At 44.6% G+C, this 22204-nt stretch overlaps 1 protein-coding gene across 1 annotated transcript in view; it reads left to right on the forward strand.

Annotated features, from left to right (window-relative positions):
• The first annotated feature begins 668 nt into the window (after positions 1 to 668).
• Positions 669 to 22204, forward strand: part of EBF2 (EBF transcription factor 2) — a 263186-nt gene continuing 241650 nt past the window's right edge. Inside the window, exons 1-6 of the mRNA XM_054997337.1 lie at positions 669 to 799; positions 5176 to 5332; positions 7502 to 7565; positions 8260 to 8315; positions 8614 to 8687; positions 19392 to 19460. Coding sequence (XP_054853312.1) covers positions 669 to 799; positions 5176 to 5332; positions 7502 to 7565; positions 8260 to 8315; positions 8614 to 8687; positions 19392 to 19460 — 551 coding nt within the window. The remainder of the gene's footprint in view (positions 800 to 5175; positions 5333 to 7501; positions 7566 to 8259; positions 8316 to 8613; positions 8688 to 19391; positions 19461 to 22204) is intronic.

The raw sequence follows: 22204 nt of genomic DNA on the forward strand, positions 1-22204 counted from the left end.
TTCCTCGCCCGGCCTCTCTTCCCCCTTTCCTTTCATTTAGGCAGGAGCCGCAACGAGCGTGTATCAGTTTTGAGAAGAGCTTGCCCTTCTCCTCCAATGAGACAAGACAATGCAAATAGCAGCGCCTTATTTGGAAGTGCGCCCCTCCCCTTTTCCGACTACGTTCTCTCCAGTCGCTGTAACCCATTCATGGTGCGGGAAAACAGACGCGCTTTGCCACAGCTTAGGGTGTAATCAGATTCTCTTTAGCTGCATTTCGTCTTTTTCTTTCACAACTGATCGCGGCTTTTTTTTTTAATTCTGTCTTTCTCTCCTCTCTTGGATTAGGCAGCCGTCAATCTTCCCTCCTGACTCTGCAAAGCAGGTGATCCTTGAGAACAAGGATTGGGGATGCATTTTCGTCCCGGGCAGTGTTTATTAGAAAGGATGGTCTATCGCATTGGAAGAGGCTGATCGGAACAACTGCAAGAATTGAGAAAGGGGGGGAAACGTCCTTAAAACAACAAACAACAACAAGAAGGACCAAGCCGTCTCCAAAAGACTGAAGAAAGTGCGATCCAGCTTAACTTCCTTGGAATTTGTGCGTGCACGCGTGTGCGCGATCCCTGTTTGAAGTTTTCTTTGGCAAACGGAAGCGCTGTTTTGGGTTTGGGATAAACTTTTTTTAAATGTTTGGGATCCAAGATACTTTAGGAAGAGGACCCATCCTGAAAGATAAGGTGCTGGGATCGGAGATGGATCCCGTCCGATCTTGGGTCAGGAATGTTGGGGTAGTGGACGCCAACGTAGCCGCTCAAAGGTAATGTCACCATCGTGGTTGTTTCCTCCCTTCCCCCTTTCCTGTCGGCATTCCTGTTATTATGATCCAAGAGCTCGGGGCTGTTTTCAGATTTTTATTTATTTGTTTATTGTCATAACGCACCAGCCGCGCGGGGAAGGAGTCCGGCTTCCTCTAAGCCAGGTCATTTTCTCGCACTCAAAAGTTTCACCGAACCGGTCTCCCTTTTGCTTCTCCCGGTCGATGAGCCTAGAGAAATTGACAAGGGAAGTTTTGTTAGGACTTCTGTTCTTAGAAGTGCTTTCTGCAGCCCAACCCCATGCATGCTTACTCAGAACGACATTAAGTGAGCTCTCCTACCCGTAAGTGTGCACCACCTTAAACACCCTTTCCTTGGAGTTGCTCCCAAATCAGTGGCGCTTAAATTTCCGTCTAAACGCTTTGAGGATTCGGAGATCAACCAAAGTCGATGTCTTTCAATTTCTTAGCTCACAGTTTTCAGGTCCAGTTTAAACCCCACTCTGTTTCCTCTTCCTGCCTCGATCCTTAGCACTTTACTTCCAAGTAAGGCGCGGGGCAAAAAGAGTTGTTGGACCATGAATCTGGAGTGTATTAGGTCTGTATATCTAAGAGCCCGATCCGCAGCATAGCTAATAGGGATACAATCTCAGATCACATTTTCTAGGGAGTAATTTTTAACTGGACTCAACGGGACTTACTTCTGAGTAAATATGCATAAGATCGACCTGTAGGCCTACCGCTGTAGACATACCTATTAGGATGCAAGATCATCCTGGTCAAGGAAGTTGCAAAGGACTGGTGATGCCGAGTAGGACCGACTGTACCCATCTTTGCTTGGCAATAAGGCAACAGATTCCGCCGAAGGGGGATCCGTTGAGCTCAAAGAGACTTACTTTCAGGTCACGTCACAAATGGAGTTTGGGGCCGTAGAATCCCAAATGCGTTTGATAGTTAGTTCCACTGAATGCAGGAGTTAGTTAGGCTGGGCTTAAAAGGCACCTGGATCGGGGCTGAGAGCCCAGCATCTCACCCTACAGGAACTGAGACAGGTCAAAGCGGGGTGAAGCGGGAGGTTGTAAACGGGAGGCACTTCAGCAAAGAGAAGTCACCAGCCGCGCCAGAGGCACGATTTAATAGTCCACAGGAGAGACCCTTGTAGATTGTGTGGCCTGGACGTGTTTTACTCAGAAGTAATGTTCTCTGATGTCAACGGGAATTCCCGGAGAGAAGAAGAAGGGATCGCAATGGATATAGCAACAAAAGGCAGAGGTCGCCTGTTGGGTTCCGCAAATCCTGGGAACCGGAGCAAAGGTGCTCCAGAAGGACTGGTGCGAAGCAAAGGTGCTCTTCGCGGCCTGCGGTAGTTTAGCTTTCCTGATTTTTTTCTGCTGGGGAGGGAGGATAACAACCTGGTCCTCCATACATTTCCTTCGAAAGGAATTCCACGTGATTCCAGGAGTGCCTGTTTCCAGGTAAGGTTACTTCTTGGGCCGCAAATTCACAGAGCCCGGAAACTGACAAACGCGCATCCAACCGTTTGGTCGCAAAGGAGAGTGGAAATGGCATTGGAAAGGGCGTCCATTGCGGCCCTGGGCCGCCATTGACGCGCCTCGGTAAGGATGTTTCGGTGACCTTAATGTACACGGGCGTGAGAATAGAGTCCGGAGGGGCCTACTTCTCGGGCCGCGAGACCTCACCTCCACCGGAGCGAATGTCCCGCTGGGTAGAAAGCTTTCTACTTCTCTCCCACCCGAGATAGTTCAGATATTTTCCTCCATGCAGTGTCGAAAAGGTCTGCTTCTAGGCTACGAGGAGACTCGTGACAGAAAAGCCAGCGGACCAGAAAGACTATCCCGTAGGAGAGCGAAAATAAACATCCATCTTCCCTCTAGGGCCGTAGCCTTCCCACCCCCTGTGCCGAAAAAGCAACGGGATCCGCTTTGGCGGGAGGCTGGTGCCCCACTGATGATTCTAGCAGGTCTTCTTTCCCGCATGGAGGCCTAAAAACAAACAACCAGCTCCCCAAAGCTGAAGCGATCCAAGGAAATAAACGACCCCCTAACGGTGTTGTTACTTAAGCCCAGTAAACTAAAGTCGAAATTCAGAGGAACGATTGGGGGAAGTGGGAGGGGCGGAGGCATATCAAACTTCATACGCCTTGTGCAAGGCGCTCGAGAATATCTACTCAGAAGTAAATCCCACGTATTCCCTTCGGTTTACTTTCTAGGAAGGTTTGCAATCTCACTTGAATCAAAGGGGGATTTGGGGATCAGCAACCAATCGAAGCGGTTTTGCTTTTTGAAGGGATGTGATGGAGCAATCCAAGATTTAACCCGGAGCAACCACGAGAAAACAAAATTAACTCTTGGTTTTAAATGCATCTCTCCGAAGCGCTACTGCCAAGTATTAAACAGCTGCCCCGATCCACAGTCTCACTTTGTAGACCAGTGTGTTTTGGCTGTCAACCTTAAACAGACCAACCAAAAATATAAGCCCTACTGAAGTCTCTGGGACTTACTTCTGCGTAAAGTATATGTCGACTACTCCTGTAGTATGGAGCCGTGCGCAGTCTCGATCTTGTGCATGTTTAGTCAGAATTAAGCCCAGATGAGTCCAATGGCAAGGAAATCCAGAACTACAGTCCTAGAACCCTGCATTTTCTAACACAGCAAGTTTGCAAAATTAGACACCCTTACAGAATTCAGCGGGACTTACAGCCGAGTAAACCATGCCCTGCAGAATGGTACGGCCTCTCTAAAAGTCAATAGTAATACACGCTGCTCTGGGAGGAGAGTAGACTCGCTTGAACTTAGTGGCACTTACTACATAGAAAGCACATATGAGAATCGGGCTGTCAGATGAGAGAAGGAAAGAAGGCAGCAAATCAATACACAAGTCATACCCAAGGAACTCGGTCGGACTTACTTCCGAGGAATACAGGATCAGACTGTTCTTACAGTCTGCCAAGGTCCAACCAGATAAAAAGCTGCTGTTGGCCGAAGACCCCAAAGGTACCAAATATACATATACATGACAATCATAATTGGCTTGCGGAACTCCGATCCTGAGCACGTCGGCTTGGGGGTCAATGCGACTGAGCCCCCTTTGCTCGGAAGAGTCACTGATTCCAGCGGAACTTGCTGGAATTAGCGTGTGAGTTAGGCGAAGGGAAGCGCCGTGCCAGTGACGCGCGGCGAAATCACGATTCCAGCCGCCTCCAGTGATCCCCCCTTTACTCTCGGAAGCACGGTGGCCTGGCCCCTTGAAAGCAGGGGAGGGAGCGGCTGGTTCCCAAGTAGGCCGAGGGTCTGCACGTCAGGAGGGCAAGTTTTCACCGGCAATTGGCAAATCCGTCCCTTGACTCTGTCTTTGCCACTTTGGGAAAGTTTCTCGGCAATCCACGAACTTTCCCAGTCCAGCTAAATGCTTTCCCCCGTTCCACGTGCTTGGAATCGGGAACAGCAGGTTTTATGTGTGTATATTTTGGGGAAGAATCTTTATTGGCGATCCGAATTTTCGGTTCCTAATGGGGTGAGAACAGAAGTGAAGACCTCCCTGTCAGAAACTTGTTGACCTTGGGAGAGAAACCTCTGACCCTCCGATGGCTGGCAGCGGTCTGGGTCGTTGCGAGAGGCTTTCTAGCTCGCGCAGAGGCATGTTTACTCGGAAGTAAGTCCTGTGGATTTCAGTGGGATTTATAGCCCAGGGAGCGTGCGTAAAAAGGGGCACCCGAAAGAGGGCAAAACGTTGCCATTTCAGCGGCAGGAAACCACAAACGGAGCTGCGCGTTCTGGGGTTTGCAATTGCTGATGCCTTTGAAAAGCGATTTTGGCTTTTCCCTTCTCCAGCTTTGGATCTCAGTACCTGCCCGGCCTTACAAGTCGCTCCTAAACTTCCAGGGAAGATCGGGGTTGAGAAACAAGCATAATGCGTGTTTGTATGTGTGTGGCATAAATTTGAAAAATAACAGTCCCAAGAATTGCTTCTTCCCACCCCAAGTCCTTTCGATTTAGCTTAAATAAGACGAAATCCACCTCAGTTCTCGGATCCACTAGGCGACTACGGTCTCCCTGTTGCGGACCTTCGGATCCCATTCAAGAGTGTCATGTCATTTTCTTGGTTTCTCTATATTGTTAGGATACAGTTGGGAGTGGGGGACTTTTTTTCTCCATTTTTGTCTCTCACACGAAAAGTCTCGGAGCTTCACTGGTTAGCAGTGGCAAACCATTTCTGAGAAGGGGATTCCGGCAGGTGAATGGCATACCGGCCTCGGCGTCGCTGCCGCGGCTTTCTCGGTGGTTTCTCCGCGGCTCCTGTGCTGGATTCGTTCATTCGTTCATCCCCTCTCTGTTCTCTTCCTCTCCTTCTCTCCACAGCGGCGTGGCTTTGTCGCGGGCCCACTTTGAAAAGCAGCCGCCCTCCAATTTACGGAAATCCAATTTCTTCCACTTCGTCCTGGCTCTCTACGACAGACAAGGGCAACCGGTGGAAATCGAGCGGACGGCGTTCGTGGACTTCGTGGAAAACGACAAAGTAAGGCTAGGGGCGGCCGGCGCTTTTCGTTTTCTCTCTCTTCCATCCCTCCTTCCCTGCTTCCCGCCTGCCTTTCGCCTCACCGGCACACCCCGATCCACAAAGATATTGAGCATGCAGTTGACTGCCACGGGGCCGGCTTCTGAGCAAGCTACTCTAAGGAGCAGGGAAGTGTTTATGATTAATCAGCCACGCGTTCACACTTGACGGATCACCGTCTGGGAAACTTTTGCCCGGTTCTGGCAACTCCAGCTCCTTGGCAGAAGGGCCTGCACGGTTCTATGCGTGTCTGCTCGGAAGTAAACCCCACGATGTCTAGCGGGGTTTGCTTCTGACAAAGGGGTCTAGGATCGAAGCCTCTACTCTTTGCCCAGTCGTTTTGGTCCACAAGCACAACCTGTAGAAGAAGTTTTCTTGAGCAAGTGCCCGTCGAAGTGAACCGGGAGCTGCACGGGAGCTGCCCGTTCATTCCGAAACCCAGCATGGGGCCTTGCGCAGAAGAACTTTCAGGCTGAACTGACAAGGATGACTGTAAACTCCAAACATTTGCCAATCGGCACGCTTGTCAATTTCCCTCTGCCTAAGCTACTTCCATCGTCAATTTCACTCGCTCCGCATTGCAGGCACAATCCGGTCGCAGCGAGAGAGCTTTGCACGAACCTCAGCCCGGTTGCCTCTCATGCAAGTGCCCCTGAGTTCCACGGTCTTACTCCCTCTGAGGCGAGGATTTCACTGCGTTCCCAGAGCTACTTGGCAGCGCTTAATTTAGAGCGACTCGCTGCTCTTGGCGAATAGTTCCCGCTGCCTTCTTCCCATATGACTTTCGTTCATGCAGGTCCGATCGCCTTCAAGCATAGCCTTTTGAGGTGATCTTTCCTTTTTTCACAGCAGAAAAACTGGTTAGATCTAACACCCTGCTTGGGCCGCGCATGGGAGAAGAACTAAGAGGCGGAAGAAATTGAATCGGAATGACATATGTTTGAAAGTGAAACCATATCAGGTTTTATACTTAGCCGGATGAATCTGAGGCACCTGTTAATCTTCTAGTTGTGCCCTGACACGCCTGAAAAAGAGAGGCATAGAAGTGCGGATGAGCTTAGAGAGCTAGTGTGGCGGATCCAGCGTTCACCGGGCCGGCGTTCAAATCCCCAGCTAGCCAAGAAACTGCGGCCTGTTCCCCCCGCCCCCAACTTATTTCCATAACAACCCTGTGAGATATTACAAGGTTGTTATGTGAATAAAATGGGGAGACTCATGTATGCCGCCTTGAACACTTGGTAGGAAAGGGGACATATAAAGAAAGGCATTTTTGGGGAAAGGAAGGTTAGCGGATGGCATGAAAAGAAAACGTCAGCTCCTCCTTGCTTCTCAGATCTTTGGGACTTCTTCCCCAAGGACTGCAAATTCATTTCCTTTCACTTACTAATCACAAATGTGGCGTCTTCTGAAATTAACATCTCCGAAGCCCGTCCTTCGGCTTCCCCGGTTCACTGAAGTTTCGGGAAATGTAACTCATCGATCAGTCATGGCTTAATGCCACCCACCAACCCATGATTTGGATGAACCCAAAACAAAGCAAAACAGCGCTCCGAAGAGAGCGCTTTTTGCACGGCAGGACTTTGGCAAGAAACAACCGACGTGGCGCAGTGCTTAGAACATGGGATGAGGCAAACCGGGGGGATTCAAATCCACCACCACTCGGCAGCCTGGGCGAGCAAGGGCCAGCATTCCCTCTGCCTGACCTGCCTTACGGGGTCGTTGTGAGAATAAACTGGGAGGTGGGTATAGGCTGTCCCCAGCCCTTTGGGAAGAAGAGTCGGGGTAAAAGGGCAGCAAATAATCAACAGAGGGGAAATCGCTCAATGGAACTGTTAGCAAGAAATCTTTCCCTAGCAGAAGCCAACCGACCCTTTCCAGACTCGTTGCGAACTCATACCCGGGAGCAAGCCCCGTTGAACAAAGCCAGCACTTTGTTCCCAGAAAGCTTTCCTAGGATCCGGTGCGGGGAGAAGGTGAATTTGTTCCAAGAAGAACACGAACACACACACACACACACACATACACGTCTTCTCGACAGGGAACCAGAAAGGTCTCTAGGCTTTCACTGATACAGTCTCCTGAGTGCAAACTCTCTTTCTGACACCCCCCCCCTCATTTCTTCCTCTGCAGGAACAAGGCAACGAAAAAACCAACAATGGCACCCATTACAAACTGCAGCTTCTTTATAGCAACGGTAAGCCAACTCTCCTCCAGGCTTTTGAATATGATGGTGGAAGCCGAGAAGTCCACTGAAAGAATCCACTTTCCTATGAGGCTGGAGCCAGAGAAAGTCCCCAGAGGCTTGAAAGTGAGAGTGCTACTCCTGGCATGTAGGCTCCTCCCCCTTTTGCCTCCAATGAATCAGTCTAGCAGGTTTTTTTCAAAACCTCTCAAACCTGTTTGACCAAACAGGTGCTTACATCAAGGCAAGTCCTTCCTCTTTCATCCAGGGCAACTCTCTTCCAGACTACCTCTGCCTCTGGACTGAATTTTCCTCTCCTCCTACAGGCTGGATCAGTAGTGGGAAGAGAGCACTCTTGTGTCTGCCTCTGGAATCAGGGATCAGCTAAGCCCACTTGGGCAAGTCCTTCTCCATTTCATGTTCTGTAGAAATAGTTAAATGGGAAGGGCTACATCAAACCAGTATTTGGAAAGACCAGTGGTAGTTTTAAGGGAACAAGAATGGGTTTAGTGGATTGGAGAATGGCAAGATTTGGGGTCCAGTAGCACCTTAAAGACCAACTAGATTCCCAGGGTTGGTCTTTAAGTTGTTACTGCACCCGAATCTTGCTCTTCTACTACAGACCAACACTGCTACCTCCAGTCTTCATGGACTGGAGAATAAATCCTTTGCAAGAGTTTGACCCTCCCACTATTGCTTCCTGCAGGTGTCAGAACTGAACAAGATCTCTTTGTCAGACTCATTGACTCGGTCACCAAACAGGTAAGATCAAGGAGATTTCTGTTTGCAAAGTCCATTCTGTCAATGCCCTTAGTTTCCTTGTCTGCTTTCCTCTGTGCTATTTACTTCTCACTTAAAGCAACATGCACAATATCTTCTAGTATCTATAATACTAGAAGATATCCCTTTCCGATGGAGTCTTTTCATATATAGTTACACCAAAAAGATACTGGGTATGCATCACAATTGACAGACTTGATACAAATACCATTAAAATATAGGAGATTATCTTTAAAAAATGAATTCTCAGACATTTCCCCCCCTCCATCTTTTTCAATAGCCCATCACATATGAAGGACAAAACAAGAATCCAGAAATGTGCAGAGTGCTTCTCACTCATGAAGTCATGTGCAGGTAAGAAGATGATGACCTCATTGGTGTGATGTGTTATTTATACAATCAAAGAGACAGGAAAGTTTGGCTTCACTGTAGGATTAAATGTCAGGATCACTCTAAGGAAGAATTTACAGGTGCTACTTAAAGTCCCCTTCAGATCCACTCTCACTGTGGTTGTGGATGTGTTAAAAAAAAAACACTTAAAAGGCACTTGTGCATTTTGAATGCACTTGTATCGTGTTTCTGAATAGGCCGCACAAGAATATGGAGTGCGTTTGAATCCCTCTGCACTTCACAAAGCGTGTGTGATTTTTACTCTGAAGGAGTTTTAACTGATCTGCATGCTCATTGTCTGTTTGCTTGTTGAAACCACTGCAACTGTAACTCTGAAAGATCAAAATAAAATCCAAACCATGCTGGAGGTCTGTTCGGGGGTGGGGTGGGGGAATCATTTCTGCGATTTGGCTCTGCATTTCTTTAGATGCCCCATTTCAAACCTGGAAAAGATGAAGTGTAATAGGCATGTTCCTTCTGTTGACGATATATATTTCCTGGAAATCGATAAGATTACCAGTTTTGTAGTTTTGCTGGAGTGTAGGAGTAAACATGTTAAGTGGGGATGCACCATAAATGTTTTAACGATGGTGTTCATCATTATTTGTAATACATTTATGGAGCTTCCCCAATTAGTTTTCTTCTTGTTATAGCAGCAGGTGAAAGGAGGTATTGCATAAAACATTTCTCAATGCCTTACACAGTAAGGCCAAGTCAGTACCTGTCTTTGGTGCTCCCCCTTGCCCTTCTGCATTTCTTGCTGGACTGGGGCTGCAGTATTTAGAAGATCAATCAAGTAAAAACATGCCAGGATATTAACTGGGAGACAGATTTTTGGAAACAATTTACGCTACTTCCTGATGCAAATTCTTGTCACAAGGAGACCAACTTTGAAAAGGTGTCGCCCCTTTTCAGACACTGGAAGGAATGTTTCAGAGATGTCTGCTGTTACGTGTGAATAACTTCAAAACCAAGGAAGATCCCCCGTCCGCATGCATGCTTTTATTCAGACATTTGTTTGCACAGATGTCATCAATTAAAGGGCTTATGATGAATCTATTAAGATACCTTTAACTAGCCCATCCTGATGCAAAATGTCAATGTTTTCATATTAAATGTGCTAACAGTAGATCTTCAAGCAAGGGCTTAAAATCAACTCTGATCTTTTCTCAGAGAATGTATGACCTCATTGTCACAGATGGGTGCTTTAACGTAGCAGTGCTCTATCACACTAGATCACAAAATCGGACTGACTTCAATACAAAGGTGCTGATTTGCTTTCTTCTCTTAAACAGACTCTGAGCATTTTTCTTCTGTTCTTCATAATTAGAAAAACTATATGGTGATTGAAAGCATAACATTGGCGTGTAGAGGCTGAGTGCACACAACTCACTGTGTGTATACCATTTCCTCTCCAACTTACTCTGCGTCATGGAAATCTATGAGTATATTTATTCTCTTTTATGCTATAGATATCTGAATGTCCAGAACTGTACATCTGTGCAAGTTTAAATGGATCAAAGCTTACAAAGTATTTACAGGCCAAGCTTGTATGTCCAGTAGCACCTTTAAGACTAACCAATTTTATTTTAGCATAAGCTTTTGAGAATCAAGTTCTCTTCGTCAGATGCCTGTATCAGGCATCTGACGAAGAGAACTTGATTCTCAAAAGCTTATGCTAAAATAAAATTGGTTAGTCTTAAAGGTGCTACTGGACTCTTTTTGATTTTGCTACCACAGACTAACACGGCTAACTTCTCTGCAAGCTTGTATGTGTTTACCTTCAGTGGGATTTACCTTCATGTAGAATATGCATAAGGGTGTGGCCACAGTATTTTAAATCACTCCACAAAATAAGCACCCTAAGTATAATGGATGTGATCAGGGCAAAATGAAATCGTGAGATCTTCCATTGATTTTAATGGGAAGATTAAATGTGCGCTCACTACAGAGGTTCACTCAGAAATTATGCCCCTCTGCATTCGTTGGTAAGTGTGAATAGGTTTGTACTGTAAAACGCCGGCTAGATCATACTGCTTTTAGACTTCTCTAGAACTTGCTTTTTTAAAAATATGGATGTTATCCTGTTTGAAATGTTTTACTAACTACTTAAGAAACAGTAAATAGCAGGCGATATGTCTGATTTGGGGTTCTTCTGCTTTACATAGTCACAAACTGGGGTCAATCTTTTTCTCCAAGCAAGTTGATTTACCACACAAAACATTCTGCCAACCCCCAACTCAGTTTTTATACTCCATCTAGCAAAGACATTTGCCAAAATACTCCATGCCTGAATTAAGATGGTATTAGGGCTTTAGAGTCCCTCATGGTAAAAACATTATTTAGTTAGCCTGCAATCACCTTGCGTGAGAGATTAGCCATGGAAGAATTACAATTCGGTGATCTCTTTTCCATGTAATACACAGATTAGTGAACTAATTTTTTTAAAAAATCCTTGGATAAGAACCTAATCAAAGTAATTTGAATGTAAGTGTCTTTTGTGGACATAAGTTTTATAAACTGGATGTTGATGGAGAGAAGTTGTATACATATGTATAAAAAAAGAACCACCATAGCGTATCTTACTTGGAATATGTCTTGAGAAAATCTATCCAGCCTAGTTAATCTTGACATTTTTATTTTAAGCACAATAATCAGATCTCACTGTGGGCTGCGTAAGGAGCAGCATGAATTTTTAAAGCTCCTAGTTTAGCCTGCATTAGTAACAGTATATCAAAATTTAATGTACTGTACTAGCCTTGCCGTTCAAGAGGAAGCCCATTGTCTTTGAGTGACAGGCCTTGTTTTCAGTTTGAGTCGAGAGATAAACGTCTTTCTGATTTGTCATATGGAATTGCCCGACTAGCCACCGCAAATGCAGACGAATGCATCCAGCGCCCCTACATCTTTCTCTGAGTGACAGATGCACGCTTAGCAGGAATGTTGTCTAAATATTTATGCAGATGCAACGATGTGTCACTGGCGGAAGGAGGGAAAAAATCTCTGTTTCGCAATAATTAGTGTATGCGTTTAATATTTTCAGTGTGGAGCAGAGCAGTGGGTGTTGACATTCACAGCACTTACACCTAGATCTTAAGTGTGTTCTGTGAGCCCCCCCCCCCCCCCGATTTCAACACTTGTACAGAAAATAGTTAGGATGGGGACATTGGGAGAATTAGCCTTGGATCTTCTTAAGTGAACTGTAATGTATGCAAAATCTTTGCACAGATGATGGATAAAAATCAAAGTCAGGCATCTCTCCTAGAATAATCCCTCCCCCTCCCCTTGCCAACTATCCACTAAGAGGAACTGTTTTGTTCTGCTGTTGCCAGCAGCCCCAATGCCCTTGATGCTCAGGGGGTGAAAAGGTATTATAATGTGAACAGAAGTAGTCTCGGGGCCTACAGCTGGCTAATAACAGAGTTGCATTGAGCGCAAGCGAGACCCACAGCTGTGACTTTCGCCACAAGGCCCAGACTAGACAGCAGCAGACATAATCAGCTGAGCCAGCCGGCCAGTGAGCCTAGGTCTTTATCGGCCAGATGGTGTGAATTTAGACACTTTTGTTATGCAATGCCAGGGAGGAGTTGGGGAGAAGAAAACAAAACAAAGGCCACCATGCTGGGTGCTTATTTGAGTTTGAAATTAGAGACAGATTTTTTTTTTGGTGAAAGTTGAGGGCTGAATTTTAAAACCATTTTAGAAGGGGGGTGGGGTGGAGAATAGCCATAAGCTCTTCTTTGAAACACCACAGCCTTATGGGGCATCTCATTTCTGCACGTCTGTGCTTCATCTTCAGCTTAACGTCTGCATGGGTCTATCCTTTTTAATATAGGAGCCACCCCATAATGTCAGAAGTGATGTAATCCTGGCAACTTATTGTTGTTGGCAGGATGTTTTGCCAGGTTAAGTGGTTGCAATGTATTGCTTTATGAAGCTGGATGAAGCATACACACGGCTTCTACTGAAATCAGCAGCCCTGTGTCTTCTCCTCCTATTCTCCTCTAGTAATGTCCAGCAAGGCAACACGCAAGATGTGATGCTGGCATTGCTCTGTGAGTTTCTAAGAACATAGCCCTTCTGGATCAGACCAGTGCTCTGTCTACTCCAGAATCCAGTGTCACACAGTGACCAACTAGTTACTCTGAAGGGCCAACATCAGGGCATAGAGGCCGAGGCCTCCCATGGTGTTGCCTCCTGGCACTGATATTCAGAGGTTTACTGCCTTGAAATGTGGAGGTTCCATTTAGTTACTGATGGCCAGTAGCCATTGATAGGCCTATCTTCCATCAATCTGTTGAATCCTCTTTGAAGGCTGTCTGTGTAACAATCGACATCCTCTGGCAGTGAATTCCACCTCTTAATCACTCATTGTGTATAGAAGTATTTCCTTTTGTCTTTCCTGACTCTATTGCCCATCGGCTTCATTGGATGCCCCCCTCCCAGTTCTAGTATTTTAGAAGAGAGAGAAAAAGTTCTTTGTCCATGCTTTCTATCCCATGCATAATTTTATAAACCTATAACATGTCCCCCCCTTAACTGTCCGTTCTCTAAACCGAGATGTCTCAGATTCTTCAGCCTTTCCTCACTGGGAAGATGCTCCAGCCCCCTAATCATCTTAGTTGCCTCCTTGGTACTTTTCTCCACCCCTGTGAATAAAGCGGAATCAAACTCTGCTAATTTCACATTAGGTCTATTATAATAATAGGTTTTACACGAAAGGAGACACGTGGCTGCTACCTTTGGTGGTAGCGAGGACTGTGCTGTGATGTCTACTTCTGATGATGGAATGGAATCAAGTAACTTTTGCCACGTTTGTCTATATGAGACATTCGGAAGGCATCCCTTAGACAGGGGTGGTCAACAGAAGTGTGAGAGGTTATCCAAAAGATAAGTTTCTGCAAGACCTCCTTCATCCAGGTCACTCCCCTGAGAATCCTTATCCAAAGGATTTGATTGCGACGGTGTCTTGCTGCTAGAGAGCCAGTTTCGTGTAGTGGTTAAGAGTGCAGGACTCTAATCTGGAGAACTGGGTTTGATTCCCCACTCCTCCACTTGAAGCCAGCTGGGTGACCTTGGGTCAGTCACAGCTTCTAGCTTTCTCAGCCCCACCCACCTCACAGGGTGTTTTGTTGTGGGGATAATAATGACATACTTTGCAAACCACTCTGAGTGGGTGTTAAGTCATCCTGAAGGGCGGTATATAAATTGATGATGATGATGATGATGATTAGATTCCAGCTCCTGGGCAGTATGATCCTAAGTATGCTTATTTGAAAGTAAGCCTCACCACTGTATTAAATAGAGTTCTCCCAAATAAATTTCCATGGGATTACAATGCTGAAGCCTCATCCTAGACATGTTTAAGTTTTGTAGGGATTCTTTTTGTTGTTGTTGATGTTCTGTATTGTGTAAAGTGATTTCTAAATCAAATTTCTGAATATCAGTTATTACACTTTCCACCCTTAGCTCCCCATTTTGCATATTTCAGCTGAACGCTCATCTCGTTCTTCTTCAAATTGAAATAGCAAAACTGCTTCTAAGTGTTTTTTCTGCCACCTTCTCCAAACTGTGACGTGCCAAAAAGCTGGACCTTCACAGCTTTTGGGAGAAGATCTCCTGGAATTAGTTCTCACCAAGGAAACAACCAGTCCGTCCTTAGTAAGCCATCAGCTTAATGATGGAATTTTAGGTAAAATTGAAACATAGGATCCATTTCTCGTTCTCTCTTTCTCTCTCTCTCTGCCTTCCTTCTCTTTCTTTCACCTTCTGTTTTTCTCTCCTAGTCCGTTTTCCTCTGATATAGAATATATAAACTAGAACATCTCAAGTATTTGGTACATGGGTAGGACCCATTTCAGATTGTAGCATGACCAAATTGTGGCACCTAACATCAATTCAAGACCAGGAGGGATGGGTAGAGTGTAGGATGGCCAGTTGCAAAGGAGGAGGAAGCTTCCATGCCTTTAAGAGTTGATTAGCTGAGAACATTTCAGGAGGTGTGGTTTGCAACAGGAGAACAAAATATCATTTGCCAAAGTCTCTTCTCTGTAGAATCTTAAGGGTGTCAGTAACCCCCTCTTCTCATTTAGGATAAGCACAGCCAGCCCTAGATTAAATGGAGGCCCAGTTGATGAGTCTCTTTCTTCCAGTCCCCCATCTTTTCATCTTTGGAATGACTTATTTTGTATCGTATTTTTTAGCTTTTTAATGATTCTGGCGCATGATTTATCCCTGGCACATAAAATGATACATTTTCATGCTCAGATCTGTAAATCTGTATTTATTCAGAACATATATATGTGAACAAAACCTCTATTTTCCTCTAAGCTTAAATAAGAGTTTAAAAATTATTGAAATGGACTAACGTAAAAAAAAACACAACAGCATTGGCAGTGCTAATATTAAAGAGGATTGTAACAGGCAGATGTTTCCAGCTTCACAAGTGATGGAGAATTATATGTTTAATTTGTCTCACTAGCTTAATGGGCTTCAGCCCTGACTGGCATATATGCGCAGGGACATGGACACATATGCATGAACCTGGTGCTGCAGGATATTGCCTGAGCTGCTGGGTTCTAGAAAAGGAAGGCTGCAATCCTGCATTTGCTTACTTGACACTGTTGAAGCCAATAAGTCTTGTAGCCAAGTAAATATGAATAGGACCGTTCTGCATGGCACTGATTCTACAGTGCATAGCATTATCATGTATTTTGCACCCTAGCTAGGCTACTGCACGTGACTGGCAAAAATCTAGTGAATGAAACTTTTCCTGATGTGGAACCAGTGAAAGGGAAAGCTTCACCTGTCATCTGCTTATTGCATATCTTGGGATGCCCCAGGGAACATGAACTAGTCATCAGAGCAATTCGTACTTTCTGGGCGGTGATGGCAGGCTTGTCAAAGAAGGGAGGTGGTGGCTGGCAACCTCGGCTGCACTGAAGTTCCACTACTGCTGATGACCACTAGGTAGCACTGCAGCTAGTAATGCAGTGGAAGTCAGGTGACACAAGTAACCTATGAGATTTGATCTAGCCTAATAAAGCCTCTGATCTAGTGCTTTAGACTTAGCAGCTTGGGTAGGCTGTCTCTGACTGCTATATGAATCACTTGAATGTAGAGTTGCTAACTCCGGGTTGGGAAATTCTTGGAGATTTGGGTTGGGGTTTGGGGAGAGGAGGGACCTCAGTGGAGTATAATGCCACATAGCCTGCCCACCAAAGCAGCCATTTTCTTCAGGGGAACTGATCTCTGTTGCCTGGAGATATGGTTGCCAGGTCCCTCTCCCCTCCTGCTAGGAAGGTAGGGTCCCTGGCACTTACCTCATGTTGGGCTGATGCAATGATGTAACTTCTGGAAGTGATGTCACTGGTCCAGCCGCACAAGCGCTCCCATGCTCTGCACAGGGCCGATTTGGCTCGTTTGTGGCCCAAATTGGCCTGAAACGAAGCACAGGAAGGCTCCTGCAGCCAGCACGATGACGTCGCTTCTAGAAGTGATGACACCACGTCCCCAGGGAGCGCGTGCACGGTGCGTGTTTCCTGGGTGCCTGCTGGTGGTGAGCAACCTCCAGGGGGCATGCTACCTCCTGCCGATCACTGGGCGGGCAAGGGGGCAAATCCCCAGTAGTTTGCTCGCCACCAGTGGGCATCTGGGAAGCCTACCTGGAGATCAGCTGTAATTCTGGGAGATCTCCAGCCCTCACCTAGAGGCCAGCTGTCCTAATGATCTGAACCAGTGAATGTTTACTTTGGAGTAAGCTCCACTGTATTGGGTGGTGGTGACACCAGTGAAAGATCTGGCCTGCTTATGCAGGTAAATTAGGATGTAAAATGTGGAGTTAGTAGAATAGACTGTACAACTTCAGCCTGCAGGTACATGAGAGCGTTCTTAAATATTTTCCTGTGTAAGCAATTCTGTGCAATAGAAAACTAGCCCACTGGGATGTGAAGCCCAAGCTTAGCATGCTTTCTGTTGTGCTAGTCTTCTACTGACAGGGTGGCTTTTGATATAAGGGAGCATTAAACGTGATCTCTGACCCATGGTGGAACATTCCATTCTGCCACCTCATTTGGCAACAGTTGTGTGTAGAACAGTTGATTAATCAGTGGGGGCCAATTATGATTGGCATGTGTCAGGGGAAGGAGTTAGGGCAGACTCTTATTTCTGGAAGCTTTTTTGATGCATTATGACATAAAGAGGAAAGATGTGTTGTTCCTAATAACGGCTGCTAGAGTTTGCTTACTATAAAATTATTTTCCTTTGCATTTGTTCTTAAGAAGATTTACTGAGATTCCAGGTATATGTAAATATGCATATTTTATTGATCTCTTAACAGGATAGTGATCAGCTAAAACACTTGACTTGGTTGACAGCCCCAATATGGTTTTATTTAAAATGTTAGTCTTGTGAGTTAAAATTATTAGAAGTGATTTGTTCGTCCTTCTTGACAGAGTCAGGATTTGAACCTGGGTCTGCCAAATTCTGGTCTAACCATTGGTGGTGGAGAGACTTATGCTGACTTATGGCAACCCTTGGTGGGGTTTTCAACGTCCCTTACCACCCCTGTTTTGTGACCTTTTAATTCAAAATATATAAAAGAAGAGTTACAAGAAGAGTGATTTCTCCTTTTGTTCTTCTTGGCAACTTGAGTCCTTTTTAAGGACATTGTAAAAAGAAGTTGGTGGGCAAAAGACCTCCCTGTATGTCGAAAGGGTTAAACGCCCCATTTCTTTCCTGCCATTTTGCTGGTTTAAATTCCTCCCTCCCAAAGTGGCTTTGTTTTCTTTATTTTTTAAAGGGGTTACAGCACCCTAAGATACATCGATATGTAATGCTCTTCTAGCTTTTGGGAGGGAAAGCATTTTTGGTAGCATCTCTGCTGGTGGTGGAAAGTGCTGTCAAGTCGCAGCTGAATTGTGGCAACTGTGTAGGGTTTTCAAGACAAGAGAGGGAACCGAGGCTTCCTTGACGGTCTCCCATCCAGTGCTAACCAGTGCTGACCCTGCTTAGCTGAGATTGGGCTCATCTGAGCCATCCAGGGGTTGAGTGAGGGCTCCTTGTTCAGCTGTTTTTAGCCAGCCTCTTGTTGAGGGAAAAATCCACCCCACCCCCCTGCCTCCCGATTTTCTGCCAAGCCTCCCAACAGGTATACTATCACCCATCCCATGGGATTTACAGGATTTATCTGATGGGACTCAGCATATGGGCCACAGGAAAAGTTGTTACTTCTTACACTGATTTGTATGATTTATATGTTTTTGTGTGTCAATGTCATGTAATGTATGTTTTTAATGTAATTTATATATAATGGATTTAATGTGTCTGATTGTTGTTTGCCACTCTGAGTCTGCGTGTGGGGAGAGTGGGGTATAATGCAAATAAATAAATACATTCCAGGTCAGATCAACGTCTCTCCTACAGAAGTACAATTGTGCTGGCGGGTTTGGATTCTTGTGGTAGATGATTCTTGCGCAGCAACTGGATTCTGTTAAGGTTCAAACCTTCTCTGAAGCTTCTTAAGTTCTCAAACCTTTTATTTTATCTATTATTTGTTTATATCTAGATTTTCTTTCCAATGGGGACTCAAAGTGGCTTACAACATCATTCTCCCCTTACAAAAGCAATCCTGTGAGGTAGGTTGGGCTGAGAGTATGTGATGGGCTCAAGGTCACCCAGCAAGCGTCCATGGCAGAGTATGGCAGCCGCTATGGCTTATGCAAGAGATGACCAAGTCCATAGCTCAGGGGTGGAGTACATGCCTTGCACATAGAAGATCCCAGGCATCTTATTTTCAAAGGATCACAAGTAGAAGGAGTTGGAAGACCTTTTTCTGCCATAGATTTTGAAGAGATGCTGCCTGCCTGAGTAAGACTGTACTGGATTGCACAGTCCAATGGTGGAACCAGAGTTGGTATAGTGGTAGTGCTGAACAAAGAGCCAGAAGCAAGTCCAAATCCCTTCTCTTATCAAGTTCACCAGGTGACCTTAGGCCAGTCACATCCTATCTTCCTCTGACAAACCCACCTCACAGGGTAGTTGCAAGGACTGAAGGGTATTCTTTATATGCCTTCCTTGGAGGAAGGATGGCATAAAATACTCTGGGTTTTAAATACTATACATTTTTTAACTGAGTCTTTGTTATTAATGTAGTTTTGTAATTTTTTTTTTTAGTTTGTATTTTGTGTTTGGGTAGCTCTCTTATTTGAGTCTTCTGTTTGGTTAATATGCATGGGATTGTGATACTGCTTTTAGGGGTTGGTGTGTCAAAGATCTGAAATGGTTGTGGTCAGTATGCTGTAAGCCAATCTTCTAGAGAGGCTGGAGTACATTTGTTTCAAATCTTAATACAACATGAAGCAGCTTCATATCTGAGTGCAATGGGGTGGTTTTTATTAAGGAAAGGACAGAGACAGGCACTTGGTGCCCTAAACTTCTTTTCATGAATGGCATCTAGTTATCTTGTACCTTATTTCACTTGGGGCAATTTAAATGTACGCAGCAATATCTATACTTTGGAAAACCATTTTCAATTTTTATTTCATGTTCAAGGAAAAAAAACTACTGACTCCTGAAGAAATTAGTATCTTAACCATAGCTTGTTTTGTTCTTGATATAAAAGTTTTGTCAGACTTACTGTTTGTCTGCTATGTTTCCTTCCATTTCCAGCCGTTGCTGTGAGAAGAAAAGCTGCGGAAACCGCAATGAAACTCCTTCAGACCCCGTGATTATTGACAGGTAGGAAATAAAATCCCACAGTAGTTCATCCTGTACAATTGGATCAGGTGAATAGTCTTTAAAACTGAGCTAGACCTTGCTTGGCGTCACTGTTGCATGTTTGGAAAATGCTGTCACAATTCTAGCTATTATTTTTATCACACTGGAGTTTTTGTTGCTGTTGAAATGTCTGCCTTTTAATGATGTTCTCCTGGTGCTTAATGTTGTCGGCTTAACCAGGGACAAGTTCCAACTGGATCCGTAGAACAGATAACATTTCAAGTTATCCCAGCATCTTCATTAACATTCATTTAATGACATTGCATGTCATTTCTGTGGAAAGGCAGGAGGCAAGCTTGCAATGCCTGACTTTGGAATTGCTGTAATTTTTACTCCAAATGTTGTGTTCCTGTATTGGTTTGTCTCAAGATTGAGGCTTAAAATCAAAGTGCCCTTTCTGAATGGAGACTAGAGTTGGGTGTTTGTTTGTTTTTTTAAAGGACCATTTTTCATTTTTCATTTAATTAGTGGCTTCTGGCACTAACTCTGATAGACAGATAAACAGGGTTTAAAGTTAACTGCCTAATATAAGGTAGTTAACACTCATAATAGGAGAGTCAAGTTGTTGGAAGGAGATGGCCTTATGGATTTTGAGAAGTTTAGGTGAAGTTGGAGAATGCCTTCTTTTTTCCCCATCCACCATTTGGAGATGGCTGCTGGACTGAAGACATGGATTGCCTTACGCAGGGCTTTTTTTCTGGGAAAAGAGGTGGTGGAACTCAGTAGGTTGTCCTCAGAGAAAATGGTCACATGGCTGGGGGCCCCGCCCCCTGATCTCTAGCCAGAGGGGAGTTGAGATTGCCCTTTGCGCTGCTCAGCGGCACGAAGGGCAATCTAAACTCCCCTCTGTCTGGAGATCAGGGGGCAGGCCCCCCAGCCATGTGACCATTTTCAAGAGGTTCCGGAACTCTGACCCACCGCGTTCCAGCTGAAAAAAAAAGCCCTGGCCTTACGATATTCAGGTCTTGTTCAGGAGAATCCACTGCTGCACTAATGGAGCCAGTGGCAGAGCTGGAGCTCATGTTTGTATGACTGCTGTGCAGGGTTGCATAGTGCAGTTACGGGTAGGTAAAAAGGCAGATCCAGAGACTGGGTGGATTACAGGCTGTCTCTTGATCACTGGCACAGCGCACAATGTCTGCTGGTGAGGACAAGATAGCAAAAGGCTGGGAGAGTTTCAAGGCCCAGTATGTGTGCCGCTGTTACATTTCCTGGATCGTCATCCGTAACAGGCTTATCATTCACTGGATTAAGTCCAGAGATCTCCTTGCCCTTGTGGTCTGAGTAGTTTCTCTCCCTCCGTTCCCATAATCCAAACCTGGTATGTCTGTAGTTGTTTGCCTGTGCTTTAAAATGAAATTTGAATCTATTGTATTTATGAACCCAGGTTACTCTGTAGCCTTGTTCCATTCAACAAGGATGAGGGTGATTGAACATGACCTAAGTTGAAATGTACTCAGAATACTATCCACATTAACTCACTGGGCTTACTCCTGGGAAAGCATTCTTAAGATGGCAGTGTTAGTGTCCAAGACTCCCGTCTAAACTTATTCAAACCAGTGAGTTTAGGCTGTAGTAACTCTGCACAGGATTCTATTATAATTCTTCCACAATGACACCTATTATCTGTAATTGTTAAAAAAAAGTATTTGTATTAATATTTAGTGTTCTTTTTTTGGGGGGGGGTAGTACTGAGTGGAGGGAGAAGAGAGAGAGCAACATACAATTTGTTTCTATATTTTTAAAAATAATAATGCACTGTATCTTCTGTACATTGATACAACACTTGTTATAATATGTTATGATGTTCTAGTAGTAGTAGTATTCTTTATTACAGCACTTAGCCAGTACATTTACCATAAAATTTAAGTGCACATTTTACAACCATTTAAAACATGAAGCATATAAGTATATACAATTTAAAAACATAATTTCCTAATATCTATCAAAATTTGTAAAGACCAGGAAGTCAGCATGATGTTCTATATAAAGCCCTTGTTTCAGTTTGCAAATGGTTGGAACTCCTCCTGAATCAGATTTCTTTTTCTCTCTTCCCCCACTCCTTAAATGTGAGTTAATTCTTCCATTGCTACAGTGTTGTTTCTTTAAAACCTTTCTGGTTCTTGTTGACATTTCTGGGCAAAATATAGGTAAATTGGAGGTGGGGGGATTGCACAATGAAAAAAATGAAATGAGGCAAAAAGAAACCCACCAAACAAAGGAGTTTGCTATAAGCAAAGCTCCCAAATTCTCAGTGAAGTTTTTTGTACAGATGAAAGAAATGCGGGAAAACTCTGTATATGCAACTCTATGCATCTACTTAGGAGTAAGTACCACTATGTTCAATAGAACTTACTTGCAAGTAAGCGTACATCAGATTGCACTGTTGGTTCCTAGTTTATAGTAATCAATTTATGAACATCCTCCACTATGTGAAAGATTCTGGTTTTGGTACGCTGCTTTAAAATGTCACGCAATGCTGCAAAATCCAAACTCTGTGCATGACAGCTTTCCGTGTGGTTTCTGTCCACACATATCATTGTGTGAATAGATCCTGATTAAGGACTGAAGGTTTTGGATAAGAAGCAAAGCATACCAGAACTTTATTCAGATTTGCTGAAATACAGATGGTTAAAGGATATTGGATGGTTGTAACAAAGATGATCAAAGAAATAAGTCTGTCAAGCTATTTTTGACTGTTACTG

The sequence above is a fragment of the Eublepharis macularius genome, chromosome 14 (genome assembly GCF_028583425.1).
Source record: "Eublepharis macularius isolate TG4126 chromosome 14, MPM_Emac_v1.0, whole genome shotgun sequence".
In the NCBI taxonomy this organism is placed as follows: Eukaryota; Metazoa; Chordata; class Lepidosauria; order Squamata; family Eublepharidae; genus Eublepharis; species Eublepharis macularius.